Source organism: Siniperca chuatsi, linkage group LG12 (assembly GCF_020085105.1).
Source record: "Siniperca chuatsi isolate FFG_IHB_CAS linkage group LG12, ASM2008510v1, whole genome shotgun sequence".
Taxonomy (NCBI): Eukaryota; Metazoa; Chordata; class Actinopteri; order Centrarchiformes; family Sinipercidae; genus Siniperca; species Siniperca chuatsi.
Genome location: NC_058053.1, coordinates 154,597 through 182,095, shown reverse-complemented (window position 1 = coordinate 182,095; position 27,499 = coordinate 154,597). Strand labels below are relative to the sequence as shown.

Sequence of the window (27,499 nt, the reverse complement as noted above, 5' to 3'; positions counted from 1 at the left end):
TTTAGTCAAGAAGCACTTTATTGTGATGACAGTAGTGTTTCAGCCTGTGGGTTTCGAATCTAAAAATATAAATCAATATCAACTAATATTTATACATACATGTTCAAAAGGTAGAAACACTGAGTCAGTTTATGATATTCTTGAAAAACTTTGTTAAAATGATGAAGCTGCAGTCAAGAATAACATCACCAAACAGTCCAAATACATTTTTAACGGCAACCCAGTGTCCTTAAGCTGGTGTTCAGCTGCCCTGAAACTTCTTCATAATAAGGCTGCTGGGTGGTGCGTTGGTGAATATTGTCCCCACAAAAACATGCGTCCCCCACAGAGAGTGTTGGATCACTCTGCAGCAGCCCAGGTCTTCAATCTGAAAGCCCAGGTGACGGTACCTGTCATCTGTCTCAAACAGTGTGTTGTTGGTGTACGAGCCAAAGAACTGTGGAGGAACAAACAGTTATCATATAGTTATCTGATCACATCAATCTCCAGAAAAACAGCAGTGGTTTTAAATACAACAGAAGTTACGCAATTTTCTTGAACTTTTCAAGAGTCTGAGTCCAACTTACCAGCTGCTTTAAATTTTGTCAGTAAAATTTTAAAAACAAATAGGGCCTGCATGTCTGTGCTAAAAGACTACAAACCAGTCAGTCTTGGTTTACACATGATCATCAGCAGCATCTTAAGTTTAAGCCATTGTTTTCCTACAGAGAGCAGAGTTGTTCAACCTTCACGTGGCTTTCTTGGGTGCTGCACATTACTATTGCCAAGTAGGGCTGGGCAATATGGCTTATAAATAATATCTTGATATTTTTAGGCTATTGGGCGATAGAGACGACCTTTCTTGCGGCTGCTTTCAACATATGAGTGGATGAAAAAGGCGATAAATCCACAGCATGTGAGAAACCAACATGGTAAGATCATCAATAATGACACACATAATGACATTATTTGATTGCATGGTAGCCTACATCACAGTATTGTTGACTGAATGTACTGTTTGTCTGTACAGATCAGGTACCTATCACCTGTAGATTCTTAAGGCTGGGACACACTGCCTACCTCTACCTGTGCGTGACGGCTACCTTGCTGAACTGCTGCGGCTCGCACGCATGTGGTGTCCACACAGAATGCTTTGCTGCTGCCAGCCCTATCTTTCTACATAGAGTTTGCCTTTGATAAATACAATACAATACAAGCCTTGTTAACAAATGAAGGGATTCTGTTCAAAAAAGGTGTATTTTTATATTTTTTTCATGTCTGTGACATACTCTACAGATATAGACATTGAAAGGGTAGTGAAAAGTGTAATGTTGCTGGCATGATATCCATTTTTGCTGTGAACTGCGGGTGTCACATGGAAAAAAAACAGATGAGAATCTCTAGATGACGTGCGGCTGTGTGGCTGCTCTAACCTGTTAACATGGGCGCCAAAATGAAAAGCAAGAAGGTCTGTGACACACACATGCTGCTCACACAAGCTGTGTGTCCCAGGCGTTAGTCCCTTACGTTTTTTCCCTTCGGATCTACGTTCATACATCTCCTTTCTGGTATCCGATAGACGGAAATCCGTCGCAGCGGCGGATAACTTTAATCCCACAAACTTAAAATGTAGCTGCTGTCATCTTGTGGCACATTTTTTATTTTTTATATAGTTTTATGCATTCATTCTGCGCTGGGAGCTGTTTTAGGTGAAGGGATAGATTTGTGGTACTGCTGGCTTCAGTAGCAATGGTTTTGTGGTATATTTTGCAGAGGATAGTAGTTTGTTTCACTTCTAGAAACTGAAGCATCTCCATGCTAACAGTTCTTAGCACTAACTCTGCACCTATCCCATTGTTGAGTCCAGCTCAGACCACTTAACATGAGTAGACAAGGTAGTCTCCCTGGGACAGGTGTACAGAACAATGTGAACCTTAAAGAGTAACTTCACCCAGTCTAATAATCTGTCTTGCCCTGTCAGCTAGTGGTGACAACATGCTTTTTCTCAGAGAAGAGTATAACAAAATACAACATAAAATCTCAGCTCAGTGCAGACCTGCAGCAGAGCTCAGTAATTCAGCTAAGACTCAGGACAAATGAAAAAGACTGACCATGTCCTCACTGCTGCATATTTAATAACAGGTTACTGCGCTCTCTTAACCTCTTTCTCTTGTCATTATTCGCTCCATAAATTATGAGCCATGTTTTTCTAGTTTTTATTTAGTGCCACTGGTCAGCTTGTCAATGTCACTGATTGTTACCATGGAAACATGGCTCTTAGTTCTGAGTTAGCTTGAAGGAAAACTTTTCAGGCTTGATACAAGTCAGCCATTATTTATGTGACACTGTCAAACTTGTATTAGACTAATCTAAGAGCAAAATGGTGACACTACAGACCAGTCTAAAAAAACGGCCCCTGGAGTAAATGTACATTTGTTCACGGCTTTCCTAGGATTCTGGATGCATTCAAGAGAAACAGCACCCCCAGTCTATTGCATTTACATTAACATGTCTAGACCTGCTCTATATGAAAAGTGCCCTGAGATAACTTGTGTTAATATTTGGCGCTATATAAATAAAGTTGAATTGAATTACCGCCAGGCCTGAGGATGGGTCGATAAAGTCAGCCCAGAATCCTTCTCTTTGTAGAGCGTAGCAGATCTCCTTCGCTCCATCAACAAACTGCAAGGCAGAAGAACAACTCAGTTGACTTCAATGATTAGTGATTGTGTGTTTACTGATGATTTACTACCTATAGCTGTCATTCCTATTATTACTAATTTATTAATATTAACACTACAATTACTATTCTACTATATAAAAAAAATATAAAAATTCTATGGTCTTTGCATTGTGTCTCCCCCCCGCCCTCTCTCAAAACCTCTCTCTCTCCCTCTCTCTCTCTCAAAAGCAAGACCACCATTGAGTCTGGTTCTGTCCAAGGTTTCTGCCCTCTTAAAGGAAGTTTTTCCTTGCCACTGTCGCCAAATGCTTGCTCATGGTGGGATTTCTTGGGTCTCTGTAATTAATATTATAAAGAGCATGGCCTGCTCTATTGGAAAAGCGCAATGAGATAACTTCTGTTATGAATTGGTGCTATATAAATAAAACTGAATTGAATTGAACTGTCTTAAGCTAAGCGATCAAATTATTCGTCAAAGGTATATTTCTATTATTATTAGCGCTTAATTTAATGCACTTATGATGCGATAAGGGAAATACAACTTGAAACTCCATATTTGTTGGACACTTGGACAGTTTATATTCAAGCTTAGTCACACCAGGGTTAACATTTGATGCAAAATACAAAGTCTGATTAACATCAAAGACACACAAAGCCATGCATAAAGGAACCTGACATTCCAGACTGTGCTCCAGATGTGAGAAACCTGGGGATTGAAACGTCACCAAGGCTGTCAGACTTATTCAACCATAACTACATCAAAAAAGTTGATGATCTTAAACGTTGGATGAACATATCACTAATTGGACAGTTAAAATGAAAATTCTCCCCTAAATAAACTACTACAGACTAATGGTTTAAAATCACTTGACTCTTTTATTACCTGAATTATCCAATTAACCAAAAACTCTCCACACTGCAAACAAGCAAATCTCAAGGGGAGATTAAACGCACCCAATGCCCTTCATCATTCATCAGACTGAACCAAAACGTTTCTTGGATAGAACTGGAACAAACCTACTGTAAAAACATCACACTTGCAGATTTACCCTTTTATCGGTACAAGCATTAAACATCATAACTGCTTTAAAAATACTGTAATCTCTGCAGCCTGGTGGAAATTCAATAAAATCACTTGTGAAAATTACAAATGACCTTTTAATTGCATCAGACAATGGACCTGTCTGCTGCATTCGACACCATTGATCATCACATCCTATTACAGAGATTGGAACATTTAATAGGCATTAAAGGAACTGCATTAAGCTGGTTTAAATCCTATCTATCAGATCACATGTAAATGATGAATCCTTCCGCAAGGTTCTGTGCTTGGACCAATTACCTTATATATGCTTCCTTTAGGCAGTATTATTAGGAAAAACTCCTAAGTCTTCATTGTTACGCAGATGATACCCAATTATATCTATCGATCAAGCCAGATGAAACTCATCAGTTAGCTAAACTTCAAGCATGCCTTAAGGATATAAAAACCTGGATGACCTGCAATTTTCTGATTTTAAACTCTGACAAAACTGAAGTTATTGTACTTGGCCCCAAACACCTCCAAGACACATTATCTAAAGTTCTAGTTACTCTAGATGGCACTGGCCTGGCCTCCAGCACCACTGTAAAGAACCTTGGAGTTATCTTTGATCAGGATTTATCCTTTAACTCCCACATGAAACAAACTTAAAGGACTGCCTTTTTTCGCCTATGTAACCTTGCAAAAATCAAGCACATCCGGTCTCAAAATGATGCAGAAAAACTAGTTAAATTCAATTTATATAGTGCCAATTCATAACTGAAATTACCTCTTTGCACTTTTCCTGTAGAGCAGGTCTAGACGGTATTCTTTATAATATTATTTATAGAGACCCAACAAATCTCACCATGAGCAAGCACTTGGCGACAGTGGCAAGGAAAAACGTCCTTTAAGAGGCAGAAACCTCAGGCAGAACTAGACTCAATAAGGCAATAATCCAGCCTAGAAGTAACAAATGCATGGAGAGGTCAGTTATCAATCAGTTATCAAGCTCCTTTACTGTGGAATCAGGTACCAGTTTGAGTTTGAGTTGGGAGGCAGACACCATTTCCACATTTAAGAGTAGGCTTAAGACTTTCCTCTTTGATCAGAATCAGAAATACTTTATTGATCCCCGAGAGGAAACTCTTTTGTTACAGCAGCTCACTATCACGTCAGTGCACACAGGAATAGAAGTACTAAGCAAAAAATATAATCCACTATAATACTGGTCAGAAAATAAATTAAGTACCAAGTGGGTATAAGTATAAAATTAAAATAAGTGTGAAGTACAAAGTGGGTTTATGATAATAATACGGTGTAAAGTAATAGTGCATGAACTGTCGAGATAAGTGTAGCTTATTAAGATTATAATGAGATGGAGGATATTGCAGTAATAGAGGTATGAAAGAATATCAATAAATATGGAATTTCAAACTGAAAAGAGTATATTACACAGCAGTATTAACACAGAAAATTGCACAATTATGTCAAATATTGCAGAGATGTTAATGATCAATGTCCTGTTTAATGACTTTGGGTCATATAGACTGACACTTAGAGGGAGGAATTAAAGAGTTTGATGGCCACAGGCAGGAATGACTTCCTGTGGCGCTCTGTGATGCTTTTTGGGGGGATGAGTCTTCCGCTGAAGGTACTCCTTAGTTTGACCAGCACGTCATGGAGTGGGTGGGAGACACTGTCCAAGATGGCATGTAGTTTGGCCAGCATCCTCCTCTCTGACACCACTGCCATGCTGTTGCATGCTGGGGCAACAGCCACCACAGACTCATAAAACATCTTCAGCATTGTCCGGCAGATGTTGAAAGACCTCAACCTCCTCAGAAAATAGAGGCGGCTCTGGCCCTTCCTGTAAAGAGATTGAGTGTTCTTAGCCCAGTCCAGTTTATTGTCCATGTGTACTCCCAGGTACTTGTAATCCTCAACAATGTCCACACTGAACCCCTGGATGGAAACCGGGGTCACTGGTGCCTCATAGTTGGGGGGCACAAGCTTTTAGCAGCCCGGGGTAAACACCATCGGGGGCCTGCAGCCTTGTTTGAGTGGAGTTTCATCAGCTGTCCTCTCACCTGGTCAGTAGTCAAGCTGCCTTCAACTCCTCTACTACCAGTCGGTCTAAAGCCAGTGATGCACTTCATGGCGCACTAGACCTCTCTCATGTTGTTCTGCAGGAGTTTCCACTCCAGCTTCCTCCTGTACTTCTCCTGATCTTCACCTTCAGGTCAGCCTGGATTGCCCTCACCTCCTCCCTATTACCATCAGTAAAGGCCCTCCTCTTGGCATTCAGAATGTCTTTGATGTCTTTTGTTACCCCGACTTTCCGCTTACTGCTCCTGGTTTGATCCCTGTCAGCCCTAACAGTCTGAAAGCTGTCAATGGAAACGTTATAGTCCGGGATATCCTGGTGTAGCCATGTCTCTGAGAAGCACATCAAACTACACGGAACTCCGTCTGACTCCGGGCTAATGCCATTAGCTCGTCCATTTTATTCGCCAGTGATCTCATATTGCCCATTACGAGAGAAGGCAGACACGGCTTAAATCTCTTGTTCTTAAGTCTCTTTTGTCTGGACCCCTCTTTCTTCCCTCGCCGCTTCGTTCCACCTCTGCATCCTCGGTGTGTTCTCCTCCAGATCTCAGTGGGGACATCGGTTGTCCTGGGCGCCACGCTGCTTGGCTTTAGTGCGATCAGCTGTTCCCTGGTGTAAACAATGCGGCCAAACAGCTGATCTGCAGTGGTGCCCTGACCGAGTTGCAGGAGAAGAAGTTCCACGGCAAAAAAAAGTAGTAAAAACACTTTCTAGTCCCTTTTTGTAAAGAGCGTAGTTTAAATTTATATTATACTTACACACAAGTTACTCAAGTTTGGAAGAAAAAGGAAAGCTAAAAGTTGGAAAAAGTAAGACGACGAGACAGAGCTCCTGGTCCTTATTCTGAGTTTTTATCTGAATTCTCAGTTTTTATCAAGTTTAGTCCTTAAAACAGATAAAGTGGATATTGTAGGTGATTTCAATACTCAGAGACCCATTATCTTAAGATATAGTTACTCTAGATGGCATTGCCCTGGCCTTCAGCAGCACCGTAAGGAACCTCGGAGTTATCTTTGATAAGGATAAGGATTTATCCTTTAACTCCAACATGAAACAAACTTCAGTGACTGCCTTTTTTCACCTACGTAATATTGCAAAAATCAGGCACATCCTGTCTCAAAATGATGCTGAAAAATTAGTGCATGCTTTTGTTACTTCTAGGCTGGACTACTGCAATTCCTTATTATCCGGCTGCCCGAATAAGTCCCTTAAGACTCTCCAGTTGATCCAGAATGCTGCGGCTGCGTAGTTTTGTGCTTTCTCGTTTCTCTCCTCTCTCCTTCTGTCGCTTTCAGCAGGTATTTCTGCCTCCGGAAGCAGCAGAGACTGGATCTGTGGTTGTGGGCCACCTGCTGCCCCATGTTCCTGCTCGACAACTGCTACTACAGTTGCTGTTATTGGCTCTGTTACTGATGCTGACATTATTCTCCCTATAGCTGTCATTCCTATTATTACTAATTTATTAATATTAACACTACAATTACTATTCTACTATATATTTAAAAAGAATTCTACGTGGTCTTTGCATTGTGCCTCCCTCTCCTTTGTTCTTCTTGTTTGTTCTTGGCACTGTCGCCAAATGCTTGGTCGTGATTGGATTTGTTGTGTCTCTGTAATTAATATTATAAGGAGTACGGTCTAGACCTGCTCTATAGGAAAAACGCAATGAGATAACGTCTGTTATGAATTGGTGCTATATAAATAAAATTGAATTGAATTGAATTGAATAGAGCTACGGCAACAGGCAGCATGCGCAACAGGCAGCATGCGCACAAGCTTATAGTTAGGGCTGGCTCAGGTGAGTCCTGAACCATCCCTTAGTTATGCTGCTATAGGCCTAGACTGCCAGGAGACTTCCCATGATGCACTGAGCTCCTCTCTCTTTCTCTCCCTCTCCATGCATTCTTATCCCATTAATGCATGTTACTAACTCCACATCTTCTCTCTCCTGTAGTTTTATGCTTTCTCGTCTCTCTCTTTCTGTTGCTTGTATTTCTGCCTCCAGAGCTGCGGAGTCAGGATCTATGATTGCAGGCCATATGCTGCCCCCTGTTACAATTAATATTATTAGTCTTATTACTATTATTATCATTATTATTCCCACTACCATTACACTATTATATATTCTCTCTCTCTCTCAATTCAATTGGGCTTTATTGGCAAGGGAATCAGATGTTAACATTGCCAAAGCATGTGTAAAATAAAAACATACATAAACAGAAGAATTGTGATATTAAAATATATACACATAAGTAAGATGGGATAGTAATAATAATAATAATAATAAACTAAAAAACTAAGCACTGCAACCTTTTTTTTTTTAAATATCTCTCTCCCTCAATGGCGGATGGCTGCCCACCCTGAATCTGATTCTTCCCAGAGGCTTCTGCCTCTTAATGGAAGTTTTTACTTGCCACTTATTGATTTTTCTCCCAAAATGCACTTGAATGACAAGGATCATAACCGAACAGATAAGAAATAGAGAAACTTAGTTGAGATTTCCTGCACACGTTTGTACTGAAGTCTATTGTAGCACATTAGTCGGTTTGTTTTTACAATGTTTAAAGGAGGGGCCCATTTGTGTAGGTGCAATCAATTAATTATGGCTATCAGAATTATCAAAGATAATTATAAATAACTTTAATGAATAAAGTCCTCGGGGGCTCCACTCTTCTTAAAGAAGAGAAATGATAGCCAATTAATTGATTGAGTCTCATAAAATACACTATCAACTATCAATTTGGAACTTAGATTCATAATTAAATTAATAACTATAACCAAATTACCATTGATAGATAGTAGGTTGAAGGATTTGGAGTTCAACATAGCAGAGGTTGGCAAATTACTCACTCTTGTGCAACATTAAAGAAGTGAGCATAATTATACACAAGCATTTATTTAAAAAGATAAAGCAAAAACACACAATATGAAGACATCTGGACACTGTTTTCAGAATCAAGACGTTTCAGCTCCCATCCGGAAGTCATTCTCAATTGTGAAAAACCATTTTTCTGAAAATAGTGTCCAGATGACTACGACTGAAACCTTTTCTACGATAGAACACTCCTGGACGAATGAGGGAGTACACCGTCTTAATATGAAGACTAACTCTAAATACACTAAACTACAGAACAAAGGGTATGTGTGTATGGGTGTGTGAGTGTGTGTGTGTGTGTGTGTGTGTGTGTGGTTGTCTTTAAAGGCCAAATTAGAGGTGTATGTGTATGTTCCGTTTAGGATAATGGTGCCAGGTTAAAAGGAGTTAGTTAGCATGCAATGACTCTCTCTGTGTGGAGCATAACATAACTAACATCAACTTAGCATGTAAGCATACCAAATTAACCTAAATAACACGTCACAACAAAACCTCAGAAAAACACAGTAACGTCACATGTACAAAGTTAAACAGTCCTTTGCTTAGCTATATACACTGTTACTATATGCTATGCCTAGTTGTTACATTACCCATCCATGGGAGGGAAAGAGGCCTTGGTGCTGCTGTTAGTTGGCGGTTAGTCTGTTGTAGACGAGCCAAGCTGGGAAGAATTGTGGTTCCGCTGTGGAAACATCATTTGCTGCGCAGTGTCCGCTTGTAGAGATCAAAGTAAGCTGGTCGCTCCATCTGTGATTTTCTTTACAGAGTTAACCGCTTGGCGTTAGCAGGCTTTGTGTGTGGCAGCCGTTTGCAGACCGTGGTCCTTATTGTCCAAGGCTGGAGCAGATCTTGGCAGTTTGCACTGCAGAGAGCTTCAACATGTGCTTCTTTTAACACTGTTCAGCAATGACCTCATCCTCCTGATGGTGCACCTTTGGTTCAGAGTTGTGTCGGGTGCTTGGACCCTGGTATACTTGCTTGCAGATATTATTATTATTATTATTATTATTATTATAATAACCATTATAACCAGTATTAGGGTTCAAACCGTGAAGCAGTAGAACCCTATTGAGATTATGCCAGTTAATTATTATTATTATTATATTATTATTATTAGTCTGCCGCTTTGGCTCAAATTCCCGTGAGCTAGAAACACGAAAACATCAACCAAAATTGGCCATAACTCTTTGATTTGTCCTATCATCACAAATCTGGGGAGATATCTGCAGTCCTTGTTTGGGAATAGGCATGCCAAAGCATTTTGAGATCGACCCATAGGGGGCGCCACAAATGCCATAGGACTGTATCTCAAAACCCGTTGGACAGGATTTCACCAAATTTGGTGTGCATGCTCTGGGGGAAAGTATTAATCAAAATCTGAAGTTTCATATTGATTAGTGTGAGTGGGCATGGCCTATCACATACTTGCCTGTAACTCAAGATGCCTCTGAGCAATCTGGATTAAACTCACTAGAGACATCCACGGCCATCTTCTGAACATACACACAGAGTTTCTTTCAAATACGATGGAAGGGGGGATGAATGGCGGAGCTTTGAGTGCGCAGTAATTGAAATGCTTTGTAGGCTTTGTGATGATTGAACAAGTTTGTGATCAGCCTCACTCCTTCTTTTAAAACAGAATTAAACAAACTGAAGTGACTTTACTTGTCTAGCCTGACTAGCCTGAAACCCCTTTAATTTTAAGTTCCTTCCTTCTGTTGAACGCAAATTATCCCTATGGTAAATGAACTGTATCATATAGCACCTTTCTAGTCTTTCGATCACTCAAAGCATTTTACACTATATGTCACATTCACGCACATACATAGACTGATGGCACAGCCTTCGGGAGCAATTTGGGGCATGTGGGCTGGGGGAAGCTAGGGATCAAACCACCGATCTGTCGATTAGTGGACGACCCGCTCTACCTCTAAGCCAGCATTAGCACACCACATACTTACTATATATTCATTACTATAACACAACCTACTCTACTGGTTCATCAACAACTCCACACAAAAACAATTCTGTACTTCGCTATATACCATACACTGTCCTATTCACAGCCTCAGATAACAGCACATATTAATGCTTCTCTCTCTTACACACATACAGAAACAACATACACACCCTTTAACATCATAATCATCAGTTCATATTAGCTCCTAACCCTTACTCCCCCATTGTCAATATATCAACACATGTACCACCTTACCTGTACTCCCTGTTTTTTTTTTGTCTTGATGTCTGTATGTTCTATTATCTTCATGTCACATTTCATGTTTTTTAAGTTTTCTGTCTACCTTTGTTTTGTCACAGTACTCTTCACCAAAAAAAAAGTGAGATGTGAGAAACCTGCAGAATATATGAGCATAGCTTTTAAAAACAGTAACTGTCAGACAAGAAAAACAGCTGTTCTACAGCAGCGGCATCACTGCTCCATATGTTCTAACAAATTCCAGACAGCAGCTCACCTTGTCAAGCATTTGCTCTCTCTCCTGTTCCACCTCAGCACACCATGACGTCATATCTTTCTGGGTCTTTTGGGTCACTGTGACCACCATCATACCAGAGGATGGAGCCTCAGGAAACATGGACTGGAAATCTGTTCGTCACATTATCAGGAGACATACACATCAGACAGAAACACTGCTTCTCATCAGCAATACGAGTTATAACAGTTATTTTTGCTCTCCTTCTGGTGGACAGAAAGAGAATTACAAACATTTGAATTACATACACGTCACTGTACCAGCAAATAGACAGTAACACATTCACAAAACTGTTAACTGAGGACCACATGGGAAAAAACAGCTTTTGCCTGTTTCTTAATAACTAGTCCAAATAAAGAAAATGAACATAGATGTAATGGATAATTGTGTGAGGAGTGCAGTATCAGTGCTGTACCTTTCTTTAGTAGTTCAGGACAGGACTGTATGGCACACTCCACACTGGAATTATCAAAGTACTGTTCAGCTTTATTGACATTCTGAGACGGGGCTGGGTCATCTTTCTCCTGAAAACACAACACAAAAAAGCAGTCAGAAAAGCAAGTGCACCTATTGTTAGTGTGTGAGGAATAGAACCAACGATTCAGAAAAGCACTACAGTTTGCAGAGACTGCTGTCTGTCTCTTATTAGACATTTTGTTGTCCTTAAGTTGGCAGTATACTGTAGACATGATGGGGATGGGGACAGGGAGGAGGTGATATGGGCTCAGAGAGAACTTAAGGTCAGGATTAAGCAGGGCAAGGACAGCTACAGGAGGAAGCTGGAATAAAAACTCCAGCAGAACAATGTGAAGGATGTGTGGAGTGCCATAAGGAGTATCACTGGCTACAAGCAGACTGGTAGCCAAGTAACAGGTGGGGACCTTGAGTGGGCCAATGAGTTGAATCTGTTCAACAGATTTGACAGGGGGCCCCTGTTCAGCCTTCCCCCAGTAGAGGCATGGGGTGCTGAGGAGGCTTCAGTCTCCATTTCAGTTCTGTTCTGTTTATTTAGTCTCTCTCTGTCTCAGTGGATTACAATCATTACAACTTTCTGTCTTACGGGACATGAGACATAATGACCAATAACGGAACATTACGCACAATATCATCAACATAATCATTGAACATTTTGAATTAACCATAAAGTTCTATATTAACTAATTAATTGTCCGTTTGTCCCCACCAACGCCCAGAAGTAGAAATTTAGCTTTCTTAAACATCAGGGGCCAGATGTATAAACAATGTGTATGTACAAAAAACACACGTACACCATTTTCCACACATAAATTGGTATTTATAAAACTCAACTTTATTTATATAGCACTTTACACACAACACAGTTGATCCAAAGTGCTTTATAGCACACAGAGAAAAACAAGAAAGAATGAAACAAACAAAAGAGAAGAAAGTGATGATGATAACAACAACAACAGTAATAGTAAAGGCACATGGTTACACAGAGCCCATAGTGACAACACAGACCTACAGAGACTTCAGGGGAAATACCTGAGCTGGTTAGGCACAGTTAAAGGTTAGTGAATAAAAGTGTGTTTTAAGGTGACTCTTGAATGTATCGATAGTGGGGGAGAATTGGATAGTGGGAGGAAGAGAATTCCATCATTTTGGGGCAGCGACAGAAAAGGCCCTGTACCCATAACACTTAGTCCTGAATCTCGGGACAGACAGAAGTCTTTGGTCAGATGATCTCAGTTCTCTCACTTTGTAAAGTCTATTTCAATAGGGGCTCTATAAATTGATTGATTGAGATATCCCGACAATAGTTTACAGGTACATGTGACAAATTAGTGGTATGGGCGCTATAAAAAGCTACAGCCGTGTGTAATGGCAGCTGCTGTGGTGCTGTTGGAGAATCTCACATCTTACCATATTACCCGACTAGAACACTGTGCTCCCAGGATGCAGGATGACTTGTGGTTCCTAGAGTCTAAAAGTAGAATGGGAGCCTAATGCATGCACCTTATTTGCTACTGTTGACCAGCAGCCCCTGAAGTTCTATCCACTAAGTCATCTAACTATAAAAGGAAGGAATGTCTGTCCTTAGCATATCTTGAGAACCAAGATATGTGAACAGAGGGCACAGAAAATAAACGATCTGAGAGCCAAATATGATTGATCCACTTTATATTCGGATGCACATTTTTTAAGAGCTCTTATTTTATTTTTAAATGCAGCCCTCATTATACTTGAAATGAGACAAGATTCACTACAACAGTACTTAACATCTGTGTATAATAGAATGTCTTTCATGTTGTTGCTGTATACTCATTCAGACCTCAAATCAACAGTATTCATTTTTCTATGCATTGAAGCAGCAATTACAATTACATTACCATAAATATCAGAAATCCATAATAAATCAAAAATAGTTTCAAAGCTACAGATTTTTTTAAAAATCTGAAATAATTTCACATTTACAGGTCAGTCTCTCAAAATAGTGTGACATTTACCACAAAAACATGTTTTCAATTTATTCAATTTATTTTATTTGGAGTTTATTTATTTATAAAGCGCCAATTCATAAAAGAGGTTATCTCATTGCACTTCCTATAGAGCAGGTCTAGACCATGCTGTTTATATTATTTACAGAGACCCAACAAATCCCAACATGAACAAGCATTTTACGACAGTACCAAGAACAACCTTCCTTTAAGAGGACGAAACCTTGGACAGAACCAGACACAATGGTGGGCGGCCATCCACCGCTGCCGTGCCAGGTTTTTTTTTTTTTTTTTTTTTTGGGAATGCAAAGACCACCTAGAATTTTTTGATTTTTTTTTTTAAATAATAGAATTGTAATTGTAGTGTTAATATTAATAAATGAAAAATAATAGGAATGACAGCGATAGGAAAAATAATGTCTGTATTAGTAACAGAGCCAATAACAACAACTGTAGTAGCAGTTGTCGAGCAGGAACACAGGGGCAGTAGGTGGCCCACAACCACAGATCCAGTCTCCGTAATGTAATGCAGGTTTTGCTTTTCCTAACACTTTAGACACAAAAAGCAAAAGACACTGGCGATGGACTCTCAGTTTACTGAGATGGGGTTCAACTGCCTGCGGTGTGCTGCTTTATTTTTGTGGCAAATCCTACAGTTTACATATGAAACTCATGCCAATTGCTACAGATTTAGGGCTTTACTTGCTGTTTGGCAGCAATGCAACCGCAAGGGGGCACAAGCCAGTGTCTTCTTGTGCCAGTCCCAAGTCTGGATAAATACAGAGGGTTGTGTCAGGAAGGGCATCCGACGTAAAACACATGCCAAATTAAAAATGCAAATCGTGAAAATGACTTCCATACTAGATCAGTCGGGGCCCGGGTTAACAACGACCGCCACGGGTGCTGTTGACCTAAGGTACCGGTGGAAATTGGACTACTGTTGGTCAAAGATAAAGAAGGAGAGGAGGAAGGTGTGTTCGTAGGCAGAGAGAGAAGAGGAAAGCTAAGAATGTAGGACTGACAGTAGGGACTTTAAATGTTGGGACTATGACAGGGAAGGCTAGAGAGTTGATCGACATGATGCAGAGAAGGAAGGTGGACATACTGTGTGTCCAGGAGACCAGGTGGAAAGGTAGCAAGGCTAGACGCTTAGGAGCAGGGTTCAAGTTGTTCTGCCATGGGTCAGATAGGAAGAGAAACGTAGTAGGAGTTATCCTGAAAGAGGAGTTCGTGAGGAATGTTCTAGAGGTGAAAAGAATATCAGACAGGTTGATGAGTCTGAAGCTGGAAATTGAAGGGGTGATGTTCAATGTTGTGAGTGGTTATGCCCCACAGGTAGGATGTGAGTTAGAAGAGAAGGAGAAATTCTGGAGTGAGTTAGATGAAGTGATGCAGAGCATCCCCAGAGGTGAGAGAGTGGTGATTGGTGCAGATTTCAATGGGCATGTAGGTGAAGGGAACAGAGGTGATGAGAATGTGATGGGCAGGTTTGAACTTCAGGACAGGAACGCAGAAGGACAGATGGTAGTAGACTTTGCAAAGAGGATGGAAATGGCTGTAGCGAACACTTTCTTCCAGAAGAGGCAGGAACATAGGGTGACATATAAGAGCGGAGGTAGAAGCACTCAGGTGGACTACATCTTGTGTAGACGTTGTAATCTGAAAGAGACCAGTGACTGTAAAGTAGTGGTGGGAGAGAGTGTAGCCAGACAACACAGGATGGTAGTGTGTAAAATGTCTCTGGTGGTGAGGAAGATGAAGAGGACAAAGGCAGAGCAGAGGACGAAGTGGTGGAAGTTGAAAAAGGAAGAATGTCGTGTAGTTTTCAGGGGAGAGCTGAGACAGACTCTGGGTGGTCAGGAAGTGCTCACAGATGACTGGACCACTACAGCTAATGTGATCAGGAAGACAGGTAGGAGGGTACTCGGTGTGTCATCTGGAAAGAGGAAAGCGGACAAGGCGACTTGGTGGTGGAACGAGGAAGTGCAGGAGTGTATACAGAGAAAGAGGTTAGCTAAGAAGAAGTGGGACACTGAGAGGACTGAAGAGAGTAGACAGGAGTACAGGGAGATGCAGCGTAAGGTGAAGGTAGAGGTGGCAAAGGCCAAACAAAGAGCATATGAGGACTTGTATGCTAGGTTGGACACTAAAGAGGGAGAGGTGGATTTGTACAGGTTGGCCAGACAAAGAGATGGGAAGGATGTGCAGCAGGTTAGGGTGATTAAAGATAAGGATGGAAATGTATTGACAGGTGCCAGGAGTGTGATGGGAAGATGGAAGGAGTACTTTGAAGAGTTGATGAATGAGGAAAATGAAAGGGAACGAAGAGTAGAAGAAGTGACTGGTGTGGAGCAGGAAGTAGCAAAGATTAGCAAGAGTGAAGTGAGGAGGACGTTGAAGAGGATGAAGAGTGGAAAGGCAGTTGGTCCTGATGACATACCTGTGGAGGTATGGAAGTGTCTAGGAGAGGTGGCAGTAGAGTTTCTGACTAGTTTGTTTAACAAGATCTTGGAGAGTGAGAGGATACCCGAGGAATGGAGGAAAAGTGTACTGGTGCCAATTTTTAAGAACAAGGGAGATGTGCAGAGCTGTGGCAACTACAGAGGAATAAAGCTGATGAGCCCCTTCTTGTTTGCTCTGGTGATGAACAGGCTGACAGATGAGGTTAGACAGGAATCTCCATGGACTATGATGTTTGCGGATGACATTGTGATTTGTAGTCAGAGCAGGGAGCAGGTGGAGGAAAATCTAGAGAGATGGAGGTCTGCTCTGGAAAACAGAGGAATGAAGCTTAGCCGCAGTAAGACAGAATACGTGTGTCAATGAGAGTGACCCAGGTGGAACGGTGAGGTTACAGGGAGCAGAGGTGAAGAAGGTTCAGGACTTTAAGTACTTAGGGTCACCGGTTCAGAGCAATTGAGACTGTGGAAAAGAGGAAGAGGCGAGTGCAAGCAGGTTGGCATGGGTGGAGAAAAGTGTCAGGTGTGTTGTGTGATAAGAGTATCAGCAAGAATGAAAGGAAAGGTGTTCAAGATGGTGGTGAGACCAGCGATGTTGTACAGCTTAGAGACAGTGGCACTGAAGAAAAGACAAGAGGCAGAGCTGGAGGTAGCAGAGCTTAAGATGTTGAGGTTCTCTTTGGGAGTGACGAGGATGGACAGGATCAGGAATGAGTACATCAGAGGGACAGCTCATGTTAGATGTTTCAGAGATAAAGTCAGAGAGGCCAGATTGAGGTGGTTTGGACATGTTCAGAGGAGAGACTGAATATATTGGTAGAAGGATGCTGAGGTTGGAGCTGCCAGGCAGGAGGTCTAGAGGAAGACCAAAGAGGAGATTTATGGATGTAGTGAGAGAGGACATGAAGTTAATTGGTGTGAGTGAAGAGGATGCACAGGACAGGGTTAGATGGAGACACATGATTCGCTGTGGCGACCCCTGAAAGGGAACAGCCGAAAGGAAAAGAAGACTTGCTGTTTGGCAGCAACACCATGTCAAAACATCACAGATAGAGTTCTTGGCTCGAATCATGTTGTTGGTGTATATACTTAGTCAGACCATCAACAGTTTTAATTTGTCTATGTGTTGGAGCAGCAATACCAGAGGCCAAGCAATCCGCCCAATTCGAACAGGAACGTTTTGAATGAGCACTGCAGTAGTCTAACTATAAAGGAAGGAATCTCTGTACGTATTCATTTTAAATTTTATTTATATAGCGCCAATTCATAACAGAAGTTATCTCATTGCACTTCTCCTATAGAGCAGGTCTAGACCATACTCTTTACAGAGACCCAATAAATCCCACCATGTGGGGTCTCTGAATGGCTGAAGAAGAACAAAATGAAGACTTAGTCAAAGTCCTGACCTGAATCCTATTAAGATGCTGTGGCATGACCCTAAAAAGGCAATTCATGCTTGAAAACCCTCCAATGTGGCTGAATTACAACAATTCTGCAAAGATGAGTGGGCCAAAATTCCTCCACAGCGCTGTAAAAGACTCACTGCAAGTTATCGCAAACGCTTGATTGCAGTTGTTGCTGCTAAGGGTGGCCCAACCAGTTATTAGGTTTAGGGGGCAATCACTTTCACACAGGGCCATGTAGGTTTGGATTTTGTTTTCCCTTAACAATAACAACCTTCATTTAAAAACTGCATTTTGTGTTTACTTGTGTTATCTTTGACTAATATTTAAATTTGTTTGATGATCTGAAACATTTAAGTGTGACAAACATGCAAAAAAATAAGAAATCAGGAAGGGGGCAAACACTTTTTCACACCACTGAAAATACAGCAACTTCTTATCAACCCAATACCCCATAATGACAACGTGAAAGAAGTTTGCTTGAACTATTTGCAAATTTATTAAAAATAAAAAACAAAAAAAAATCACAAGTATTCACAGCCTTTGCTCAATACTTTGTTGAAGCACCTTTGGCACCTATTTCAGCCTCAAGTCTGAGTATGATGCTACAAGCTTGGCACACCTGTTCTTTGCAGGACCTCTCAAGCTCCATCAGGTTGGATGGGGATCGTCAGTGCATAGCCATTTTCAGATCTCTCCAGAGATGTTCAATCAGGTTCAAGTCTGGGCTCTAGCTGGGCCACTCAAAGACATTCACAGAGTTGTCCCGTGGACACTCCTTTGTTATCTTGGCTGTGTGCTTAGGGTCGTCGTCCTGTTGGAAGATGAACCTTCACCCCAGTCTGAGCTCCAGAGCGCTCTGGAGCAAGTTTTCATCAAGGATGCCTCTGTACATTGCTGCATTCATCTTACCCTCGATCCTGACTAGTCTCCCACTTCGTGCTGCTGAAAAACATCCCCACAGCATGATGCTACCACCATGCTTTACTGTAGGGATGGTATTGACTAGGTGATGAGCGGTGACTGGTTTCCTCCAGACATGACGCTTGCCTCTCAGACCAGAGAATTTTGTTTCTCATGGTCTGAGAGTCCTTCAGGTGCCTTTTTGGCAAACTCCAGGTGGGCTGTCAGGTGCCTTTTACTGAGGAGTGGCTTCCGTCTGGCCACTCTACCATACAGGCCTGATTGGTGGAGTGCTGCAGAGATGGTTGTTCTTCTGGAAGGTTCTCCTCTCTCCACAGAGAAACGCTGGAGCCCTGTCAGATTGACCATCAGGTTTTCGGTCACCTACCTGACTATTGAATTCAATTTTTTCAATTTCCTATAGAGCAGGTCTAAACCATACTCTTTATAATATTAATTACAGAGACCCAACAAATCCCACCATGAGCAAGCATTTGGCAACAGTGGCAAGGAAAAACATCCTTCAAGAGGCAAAAACCTTGGACAGAACCAGACTCAATGGTGGGCAGCCATCCGTGTTAGGTTTAGAGAGAGAGAGAGAGAGAGAGAGAGAGAGAGAGAGAGAGAGAGAGAGAGAGAGACAGATCGAGTGTGTGTGTGTGTGGGGGGGGTCGTCACAATGCAAAGACCACGTTTTTTTAATACATTTGCAAAGATTTCAAACAAACATCTTCAAAATAATGAATTTAATCCATTTTGGAATAAGGATGTAACATAACAAAATGTGGAAAAAGTGAAGCGCTTCATTCAATCGACTTGACACTAGTTACACTATGCGGGTGTATTGCTGAGGACCCGAGGGAGTGCACTGTCAAATTTGGTCCAATTCGGCCAGATGGTGGCGCTATAACAACAAACTTCACGTTTTTGGCCCGTAACAATCGAACCAAGTCTCAAAAGAAAATTCTGAATTTTGTCCAAATCTATTTTTTGCTATTCCTACAAATTTTGAGCAATCGTCACCAAATTTGGTACAAAAAAAAAGTTACTTTTTCAGGTTTTTGATATCCTATAGAGTTTTGCTGTAGATGGCCCTCAAAGTTTGCTCAAATGCTGTGGGCAGGGCTTATATTACAAAAATGGCATATCTCCTGAACGCATCGTGCTATTGCAACCACATTTGGTGGACATGCGTAGATATGATGTCTGAGTGACCATGGCAAATTTGGTGCCATTTGGCCAATAGGTGGCACTGCAGTATCATCATTTTATGAAGTTTAATAACTAGATTTGGGAACCACGCCTAGAACTCATCCAATTTCTGCACACAAGTACTTTAGCACACCTCATCCGTTCACTTCCCCTTTGACTCAGTTTACACATGACCTGTGAGAGACTGGCTCAACAAAAAATGCTTACCTTGAAACAATGAACCAATTGATGTGAAAATGTTTGAGAACCACTGATCTAGACAACGCACTAACTACAGACAATCAAACCTACAATCATTGAAAAGGCTGTTTTCCAACAACTAAACACCTTTGTGGCCCACACCACAGCAAAGAGACTCCACTTGTTAAGGTCTTGAATGACATCCACTTAAACACAGACAATGGAAAAGTATCTCTTTTGTATTATTAGATCTCAGTGCTTCATTTGGTCAACCACAACATGTTACTAGACAGACTGGAAAACTGGGTGGGACTTTCTGGCACAGCAAGTGGTATTAACTTAAATCCTATTTGAAGGAAAGGGACTATTACACATTGGTGTAAGAAAATTACACATCGGAGTAAAAAATGACGTGCAGTTCCCCAAGGCCCCATTCTCTGAGCTCTTCTATTCAACATCTACATGCTCCCACTAGCACAGATTATGGGAAACAACAAAATATCCATAATTATGCAGACAACACACAGATTTATATAACGATATCACTAGGTGACTATGGTCCCATACAAGCGCTGAGTAGGTTCATTCAAATCAATAATTGGATGTGCCAAAAAAACACAATTTTGGGGGCACCCCAGCTCACCTGGTAGAATCCCCTTACTCTCTCTGCCTTTTCTGTCACTCTCCAAATAAAGCCAAAAAAAAAAAAAAAAAAAAGCCACAAGAAAAATAAATAAATAATTGTCTTTGGACCCAAACAAGAACGATTAAAAGTCAGTGCTCAGCTTCAATTGCTAACGTTAAAGACCACAAACCAAGCCAGAATTGGTATATTTATGGACACTGACCTAAATTTTAACATCCACATTAAGACAATTACAAAATCAGCCTACTACCACCTTAAGAATATATCAAGACTTAAAGGACTAATGTCTCAGCAGGATTTAGAAAAACTTGTCCATGCATTTATCTTCAGTAGACTCTACTACTGTAACACTGTCTTTACAGGTCTCAGATCAGACAACTGCAGCTGATTCAGAACGCTGCTGCTAGTAGAGTCCTCACTCTAACAGTGCAGTTCTCAGATATTTACACTGGTTTCCTACTTGTAAAATAATTGATTTTAAAATATTACTGTTGCTTTATAAAGCACTGAATGGTTTAGGGCCAAAACACATTTCTTATCTGCTGCTATGCTACAAAGCGTCCAGACTCCTCAGGTCGTCTGGGACAGGTCTGCTTTCTGTCCTCAAGTCAAAACTAAACATGGAGAAGCAGCATTCAGTTTTTATGGACCACATATCTGGAACAAACTCCCAGAAAACTTGAAATCTTCTACAACTCTCAGTTCTTCTAAATCAGTGTTTAAAACTTGCCACTGTATTTTATTAAATTACGGACTATTTATTCAAATCTTGTACTGTACTGCAACTGCACATCGTCATTTTTATCTGTTTTATTCTATTTAAGCTTATTTTTATCTTCTATTCTATTTGATTCTTTTTACAATTCTATTTGTTATGTTATGTTAATATTTCTATATTGTCTTGTGCTTTTATAACTCATCTTAATGCCTTTCTGTCTTATGTAAAGCACTTTGAATTGCCTTGTTGTTGAAAGGTGTTGTACAAATAAACTTGTCTTGCCTTGTGTGTTATATCAGAATTGCATTAGTGATATTCTCAGCAGCAAAAAAAGCACATTTGTCTTTGTCACATTTGTCCACCACACTGCCGGCAACTGCTCAACAATGTGATGACACTGGTCTTTATGTTTGAGAAATGTTCTAAAGAGTTACACTCATTTTAGTGTCTCCATCTTGTTTTGAGTCATGTCTGCACTCAAGATCTCCTTTATCTGCCATGGACACATAAAACAAACATCTACAGGAGCAGTCACCATGACTGGATTTACCTGCAAAGTCAAAGTCAACAATGTAATGCGAGCCTCATTATGGAAGTAAGCATGGTTCCCACACTTTCTTAAACATTAAATTCAACGACTTTTCAAGGACATCCCAGGGTCAATTCCCTGAAATTCAAGGACCTAACATAGTTTAGTAGCATAGCTTAGTTTGAGACAAGGATCAAGGGTAATTGCAGTTACAACACTGAGAATTTTTATAATGAGAACTAGCAGGCTTTACAGAAGCTCACAGACAACAATTAAAAAGAGAGAGAGGCTTGAATGTGTCAACACTCAAAAGAACAATTTCTATTCTTGCCCAAAATATATAAATTCAAGCACTTTCAATGACCCTGTCTATTTATGTCTATTTTCAAAAACTTTCAACGCCTTGATTTTTTATGGTCTGGGACTTTGACAATGATTTTCCATGAAAACACTATCATGTTAAAAGGGAAATGTCACAAAATGTGACCCAGACTCAATAACCAAAGAGTCAGTAGTCTGTCACTCAGTAATGCACTGGAAGAAATTTTCACTTACACTGACTAATCTGAGCCATCCAAACACTCATCCCACCACTCCCCTTCTTCCAATAGAAACACATCAGGAATAAGGCCATAGGAGATGCATACAGTATGTAGGAGACAATATATCACTTTACAAATGAAAGATAGAATGCAATATTAAGTCCTGTCAGGGATGACTCCAAATTATTACCAGAGGGCACAATTAAAAGTAATCCATTAACACTGAGAATGGTCAGACGGCTCAACTGCTGCCTGAATATGTTGACACGCTTGTGGTCGACGTTCTACTGCAGAAATCTAAAATCAAATTGGGTGTGTGGCCAGCTGAGGTGTTTGGAGAATGTTTTAATGCAAACATCTTAGCTGCAGTAACATTAAACTTAATGTTTGCTCTTTGTCTCTATAAAGGCATTCTCATCCAGACAGTTTCTATTCTTCAGATCTCAACCAGGTCTTTATATCGAGAAGGACACTGTCAGGAAGGTTCATTCAACTATATGTTTAATATAAAGGTCATAGTGGTTCTGGTGTATTGCAATGCATTATAAGTGTTTTATGGAGAGAAAGTAGTCTGAATATTGGTGACAAATGCATGTTTCATGATCTACAAATAAAAACAAGAGTTGTATGTGACAATTTGTGAGTCATTCATGGTGTTTCAATTTGTGTATTGGACGATGCATTTGTAAACACCATAAATCACTCACAAAAAGTCATACACATTTGTGAATCTTGTTTTTATTTGTACATCATGAAACATGCATTTGTCACCAATATTGAGACTACTTTCTCTCCATTTGTTTCATCCTTTTTACATACCTGAAAAGTGAGCTTAGTAAAGGCAGACTTCAAGGCAGAGTGGTTGTTTTGGATTGCATTTGATTATACAGGTGGACCTGATAAAATGGCCAATGAGTGAGTTAGAAAAACTATATATGTTCAAACATTCAAACACTGAGTGTATAAAGTCATGAACCCTTTATTCTAAATTGTGTTGTTACGCAGCTACACATCAATGATGAAATAAGTAATACTGCACAGTGAGCTGTGTCTAGATCATTCTTTCTCCATTATTTTCTGACATGGGACACCTCAGACAGTGTCATTGTGCTCATATCACTACATAGGGGGCTGTAGTAAATTGTCTGTTTCTTTCTAGTTAAAATGGTTAAAATACTTCTACCAGGGAGTTGCATATAACTGCTAATACAGTATGAACTACTGTTGCTATGGCCAACTGGAGTTCAATATATAATACCTTTGGCATTGATTTAGAACAGTGGTGTAACTGTGAACTCAAACGGTATTTGTGGTGTCTTGGTATCATTTTTAACATAACTGCAAACCAATAAGAAATTAGCATTTTTTTCTGGCCATGGCAGAAAATCTAATCTGAAGCAGTTTTCCTGTTGTCAGAAAAAGTATTAATGTTAACATTATTACACTTACAAAGAACTCTCCGATGAACTGGGTCAATATGAACTCATGTCTCTCACTGCTGGACGGGGCAGACAGCACATCAGGGATCATCTTGTTTGGCAGGCCTGTCTTCTGCTCTGCTAGTCCTTCCAGGTGGGAGTCAAAACCCACGTTACCAGGCAGCTGGAAGCGCTGGTCCTGGGGTCCAAAAGGCCCCATGCTCTCATCAGGCCACACTGTCCGCAGTCCTTAACCAGGGAAGCACATTAGGAAAAGTACATGATGCATGAAAATGCAGGTTTCAAAGAAAACACATTTTCTTACAGGCTTGGTCTACACCAAAATCAATGAATCAGAGAAAGAGACTGCACAGCTATTTAACCCTTCTGTTGCCTTTAATACACGTTTCCAACCTCAAAATGACCAGCCTTATGTCTATATAGCATAACGAGACACACATTATGATCTATACTAGGCTTCTCATTTTATAATCAACTAATTAATGTTAAAATGTAAAACAAAAAAAAATGTATGACATACCCATGTCAGAAGGAGTTATGGCTAGGTGGGGCTCATCAGAGCCCGAGGATCCAGCAGCAGAGAAGGCTCTGGCTCCAGCCACACGATGCACCAACACATGAAGCCCTGGGAGGTAACTGACCAGCCTGGCTCTGCTGCACAGCACCTGAACAAGTCAAGTCAGTCAAGTCAAATTTATAAGCACGTTTAAAAACAACAGATGTTGACCAAAGTGTTGGACAAATTAAAAGAAACAGGCTGTAAACAGCTGGGATAAAATATATGAAACAATAACACAATAAAATACATTTAAAATACAAAATAGAGAATATATAGAAAAAATAAATAATCACAAAATAGAATTCTAAATGTCAAAACTCAGTCTGATTTAAAAACCAAAGAATAAAAATGGGTTTTCTAACAAGTTTTACAAGTGTTCCCTATAGGTGAGGTCCTGATGTGGAGCGGTAGGCTGTTCCATAATTTAGGAGCAGCGATAGCAAAGGCCCTATCTCCCCTGTGCTTTGGACCTTGGGACAACCACAAGAATTTGGTCAGCAGACCTCAGTGATCTTGAGGGAGCGTGCAAAAATAAAAGATCAGCAAGGTAAGGAAGTGCCAACCCATTCAACGACTTAAAAACAAACAATAAGATCTTAAAATCAATTCTAAAAGCCAATGCAGAGAGGCCAAAATGTGATCATGCTTGCATGTGCCTGTTAACGGCTGCAGCGTTTTGGACCAGCTGTAGGCACACAACACACACAAACCAGCCTCTCACACACACAAGTCCCAAATACATAGTGTTTACTAAGAGTGTGTAGAGCATTCACAATGAAAAAAGCAACTCATGTTCTAAAGTCTGAACAGTGAAAACCAAATGTCCTATCATTCTCAAACTGGTTAATTTCAGTCAAAATTAATGTAGATGCCTGTACCAGCAGGCCCATGAACTGTGAGGTGAGTGTCGACATTTACACACACTCACTTTGCTAAAACAAATGCAGTTCAAGCCAACAGTCCTGCAATAAATCCTCCTTCATGAAGGTTCTAATGTTCAGTTTGTGTTGAAACTATTTCAGAGACGTGGTGATTCAACTGTAGGATCATTTTGGAGGATGTAGCTTGTGCTGCTGTTGAGCTGCATTGCATTATACAGAGAGGTGTTTCTGGTATTTAGCCTACCCTCATTAATATATATAGGGTGGACAAAATAATAGAAACACCTGTCAGTATACTGCGCTTGTAACCCTTTCAAAAAAAATTTAACATTATAACCTTCATGAAGGGATGATTTATTGCAGGACTGCTGGATTAGACATTAGTTTTAGCTAGATACCTAATAAACTGGCAACTGAGGGTAATGTATACTTTTTACACTCTTATCACCCACACATACACTCAGTGGCCATTTTATTAGGTACACCTGGACAATCTGTTGAAATTCAATACAACAGCTAACAGCATTGTATGCCACTGAGTGTACATACAGCTAGCTCTGAACTACTTCTAGCCATCTCATGCACTCCTCTTTTACTCATTCAAACACACACACTTATGTCTATGTCATACCATCTTTCTGTCTCTTACACAACTGTATACACACTTGACTTACCCTGGCCATCATGGTGTGCCTCTGTTTTCTTGCAGTGTCCAGTTATGTTGCTGTAAGAGTAGTTAGATGATGAAGCAGGCAAGAATTTCCAAACACATCTATTCTGACACAATTAATGTTAGAAACTAAAGAAAGAAAGAAATAATGGATTATGTGATCCGTCAGAATCTGATACCACTATGTGAGTTTCTGCTATGTTCCAAATACAAATATTATGAATTAATAATTCTGTCACGTTGTGTATTTAGATAGCTGTTACCAAATATGGTACTTCTTTCGTATTTAGATAGGGCCACCTGACAATACCTAGTCAACCTCTCAGTCCATCTCCTAACGTTACAGTCTATCCTCTAGGGTCACTGGATCTGACAGATTTTGGTGTAACACTGAAAAAGTTTCAACAAGTAACGTAACGTTAGCTATTATTGTAGGCTAACAAAGGGGCAAGAACACGAACTTACCTAGCTAACGTTACAAAGTTCAAACTAAATGGCAGCGTTAATTAGCTTCCATTTACAGTGTTAGACAGAACACCGAAATACAAAGACATTCGACTTCTATCTGATAGCGTTATGTGATATTTTTATTACTTGAAGAGATGTTTATAAAGATCGAACTCATTCAAAGCTATGGTTAGCACAACACTAAATACTAAATTCCTCCATGCTAGATTCACCTTGAATTCGCGCATGCGCTGTTTTGATGCAGTCTTCTTCTTATGTTTTATGGCGGTTGGCAAACAGCTTTTGGTGCATTACCGCCACCTTTTGAAATGGAGTTTGGATCAGAATGGTCTCATACCCTGTATCCTGTCTTCCAAAAAACTAAAGATTGCCCTGTACCCCACATGCCTTGAGTTCAATTGAAGTAACGTCTTTATTCCGAACTTGATGCGATCTCTTCCCAGTTTGTTTTTTACCATCTGTCTTTCCTGCATGTACCTAGGACAATTGATAATTACATGTTCTACAGTTTCCTGCATGTTACAATACTCACACATACCATTCCCATGTTTATCAGTTATCTTCAGTGTACTAATAAGACCAGTATGCCCAAACCTCATTCTCGAGATACTGTCTTCTTTTTTTGTTCTACTGGTTTCCCTCATTTCTCCTACTTTCTTTTGGATACTATAGTTATGCCTACCTTTAGTTTCCCTGTTCCAAATGTCCTGCAATTTCTTTTTCATTTCTACTTTGATTATGCTTTTAACTTCAGCCTTACTATAATTTACTGTCATATTTACTTCATCTTTTGCATATTTGTCTGCCAGTTCATTTCCCTCTACCACTATATGTGCTGGAATCCAGATGAATCTCACTGTTATTCCTGCTTTAATAATTCTGCACATACTTTGAGCTATTTCCAGCATCATGTCCTGTCTTGCTTCTGCCTGTAAACACGTGAAACTGTCGTACCGGGGGTGCTGCATGGGGGTATGTGGACCCAAAAGCAGATGACGAGGAAGCAGGGAAAAGTAGCCGGATGACTACCGTGTTTATTGTGGGGGTGGAATGCAGGCAAGAATAGGCAGAGGTGAGTAGTAAGCAGACAGGTAATGAACAGACAAAAGGCAGATAAGTACCGGTTAGCATAGGTGAAAGCAGGGGAGTGAGTCCAAGGTGGGAACACAGTTCACAGGGGAGCAGGCAAAATCTAAAAATCTAAAATCCAAACAAGGTCCACGGGAGAACAAAGAATCCAATACAAACTCACGGTAAACACACTTGGCAGG

The 27,499-nt window shown here is 40.5% G+C and overlaps 1 protein-coding gene across 5 annotated transcripts; it reads right to left on the bottom strand.

The window, feature by feature from the left end:
- Positions 1–27,499, bottom strand: mmadhcb (metabolism of cobalamin associated Db). 5 transcript variants are annotated; one of them, XM_044217712.1, is made up of 8 exons: positions 27,481–27,499; positions 25,765–25,814; positions 24,171–24,315; positions 23,661–23,878; positions 11,576–11,684; positions 11,143–11,273; positions 2,575–2,661; positions 1–436 (listed from the first exon to the last, which is right to left on the bottom strand). In XM_044217712.1, the coding sequence occupies exons 2-8, from the start codon at positions 25,774–25,776 to the stop codon at positions 242–244; spliced, it is 897 nt and encodes a 298-aa protein (XP_044073647.1). In that variant the 5' UTR covers positions 25,777–25,814; positions 27,481–27,499; the 3' UTR covers positions 1–241. The 5 variants fall into 5 exon arrangements, with proteins under 5 accessions (XP_044073647.1, XP_044073646.1, XP_044073645.1 ...); XM_044217711.1 differs by lacking the exon at positions 27,481–27,499 and adding an exon at positions 26,441–26,536; XM_044217710.1 differs by lacking the exon at positions 27,481–27,499 and adding an exon at positions 26,226–26,434.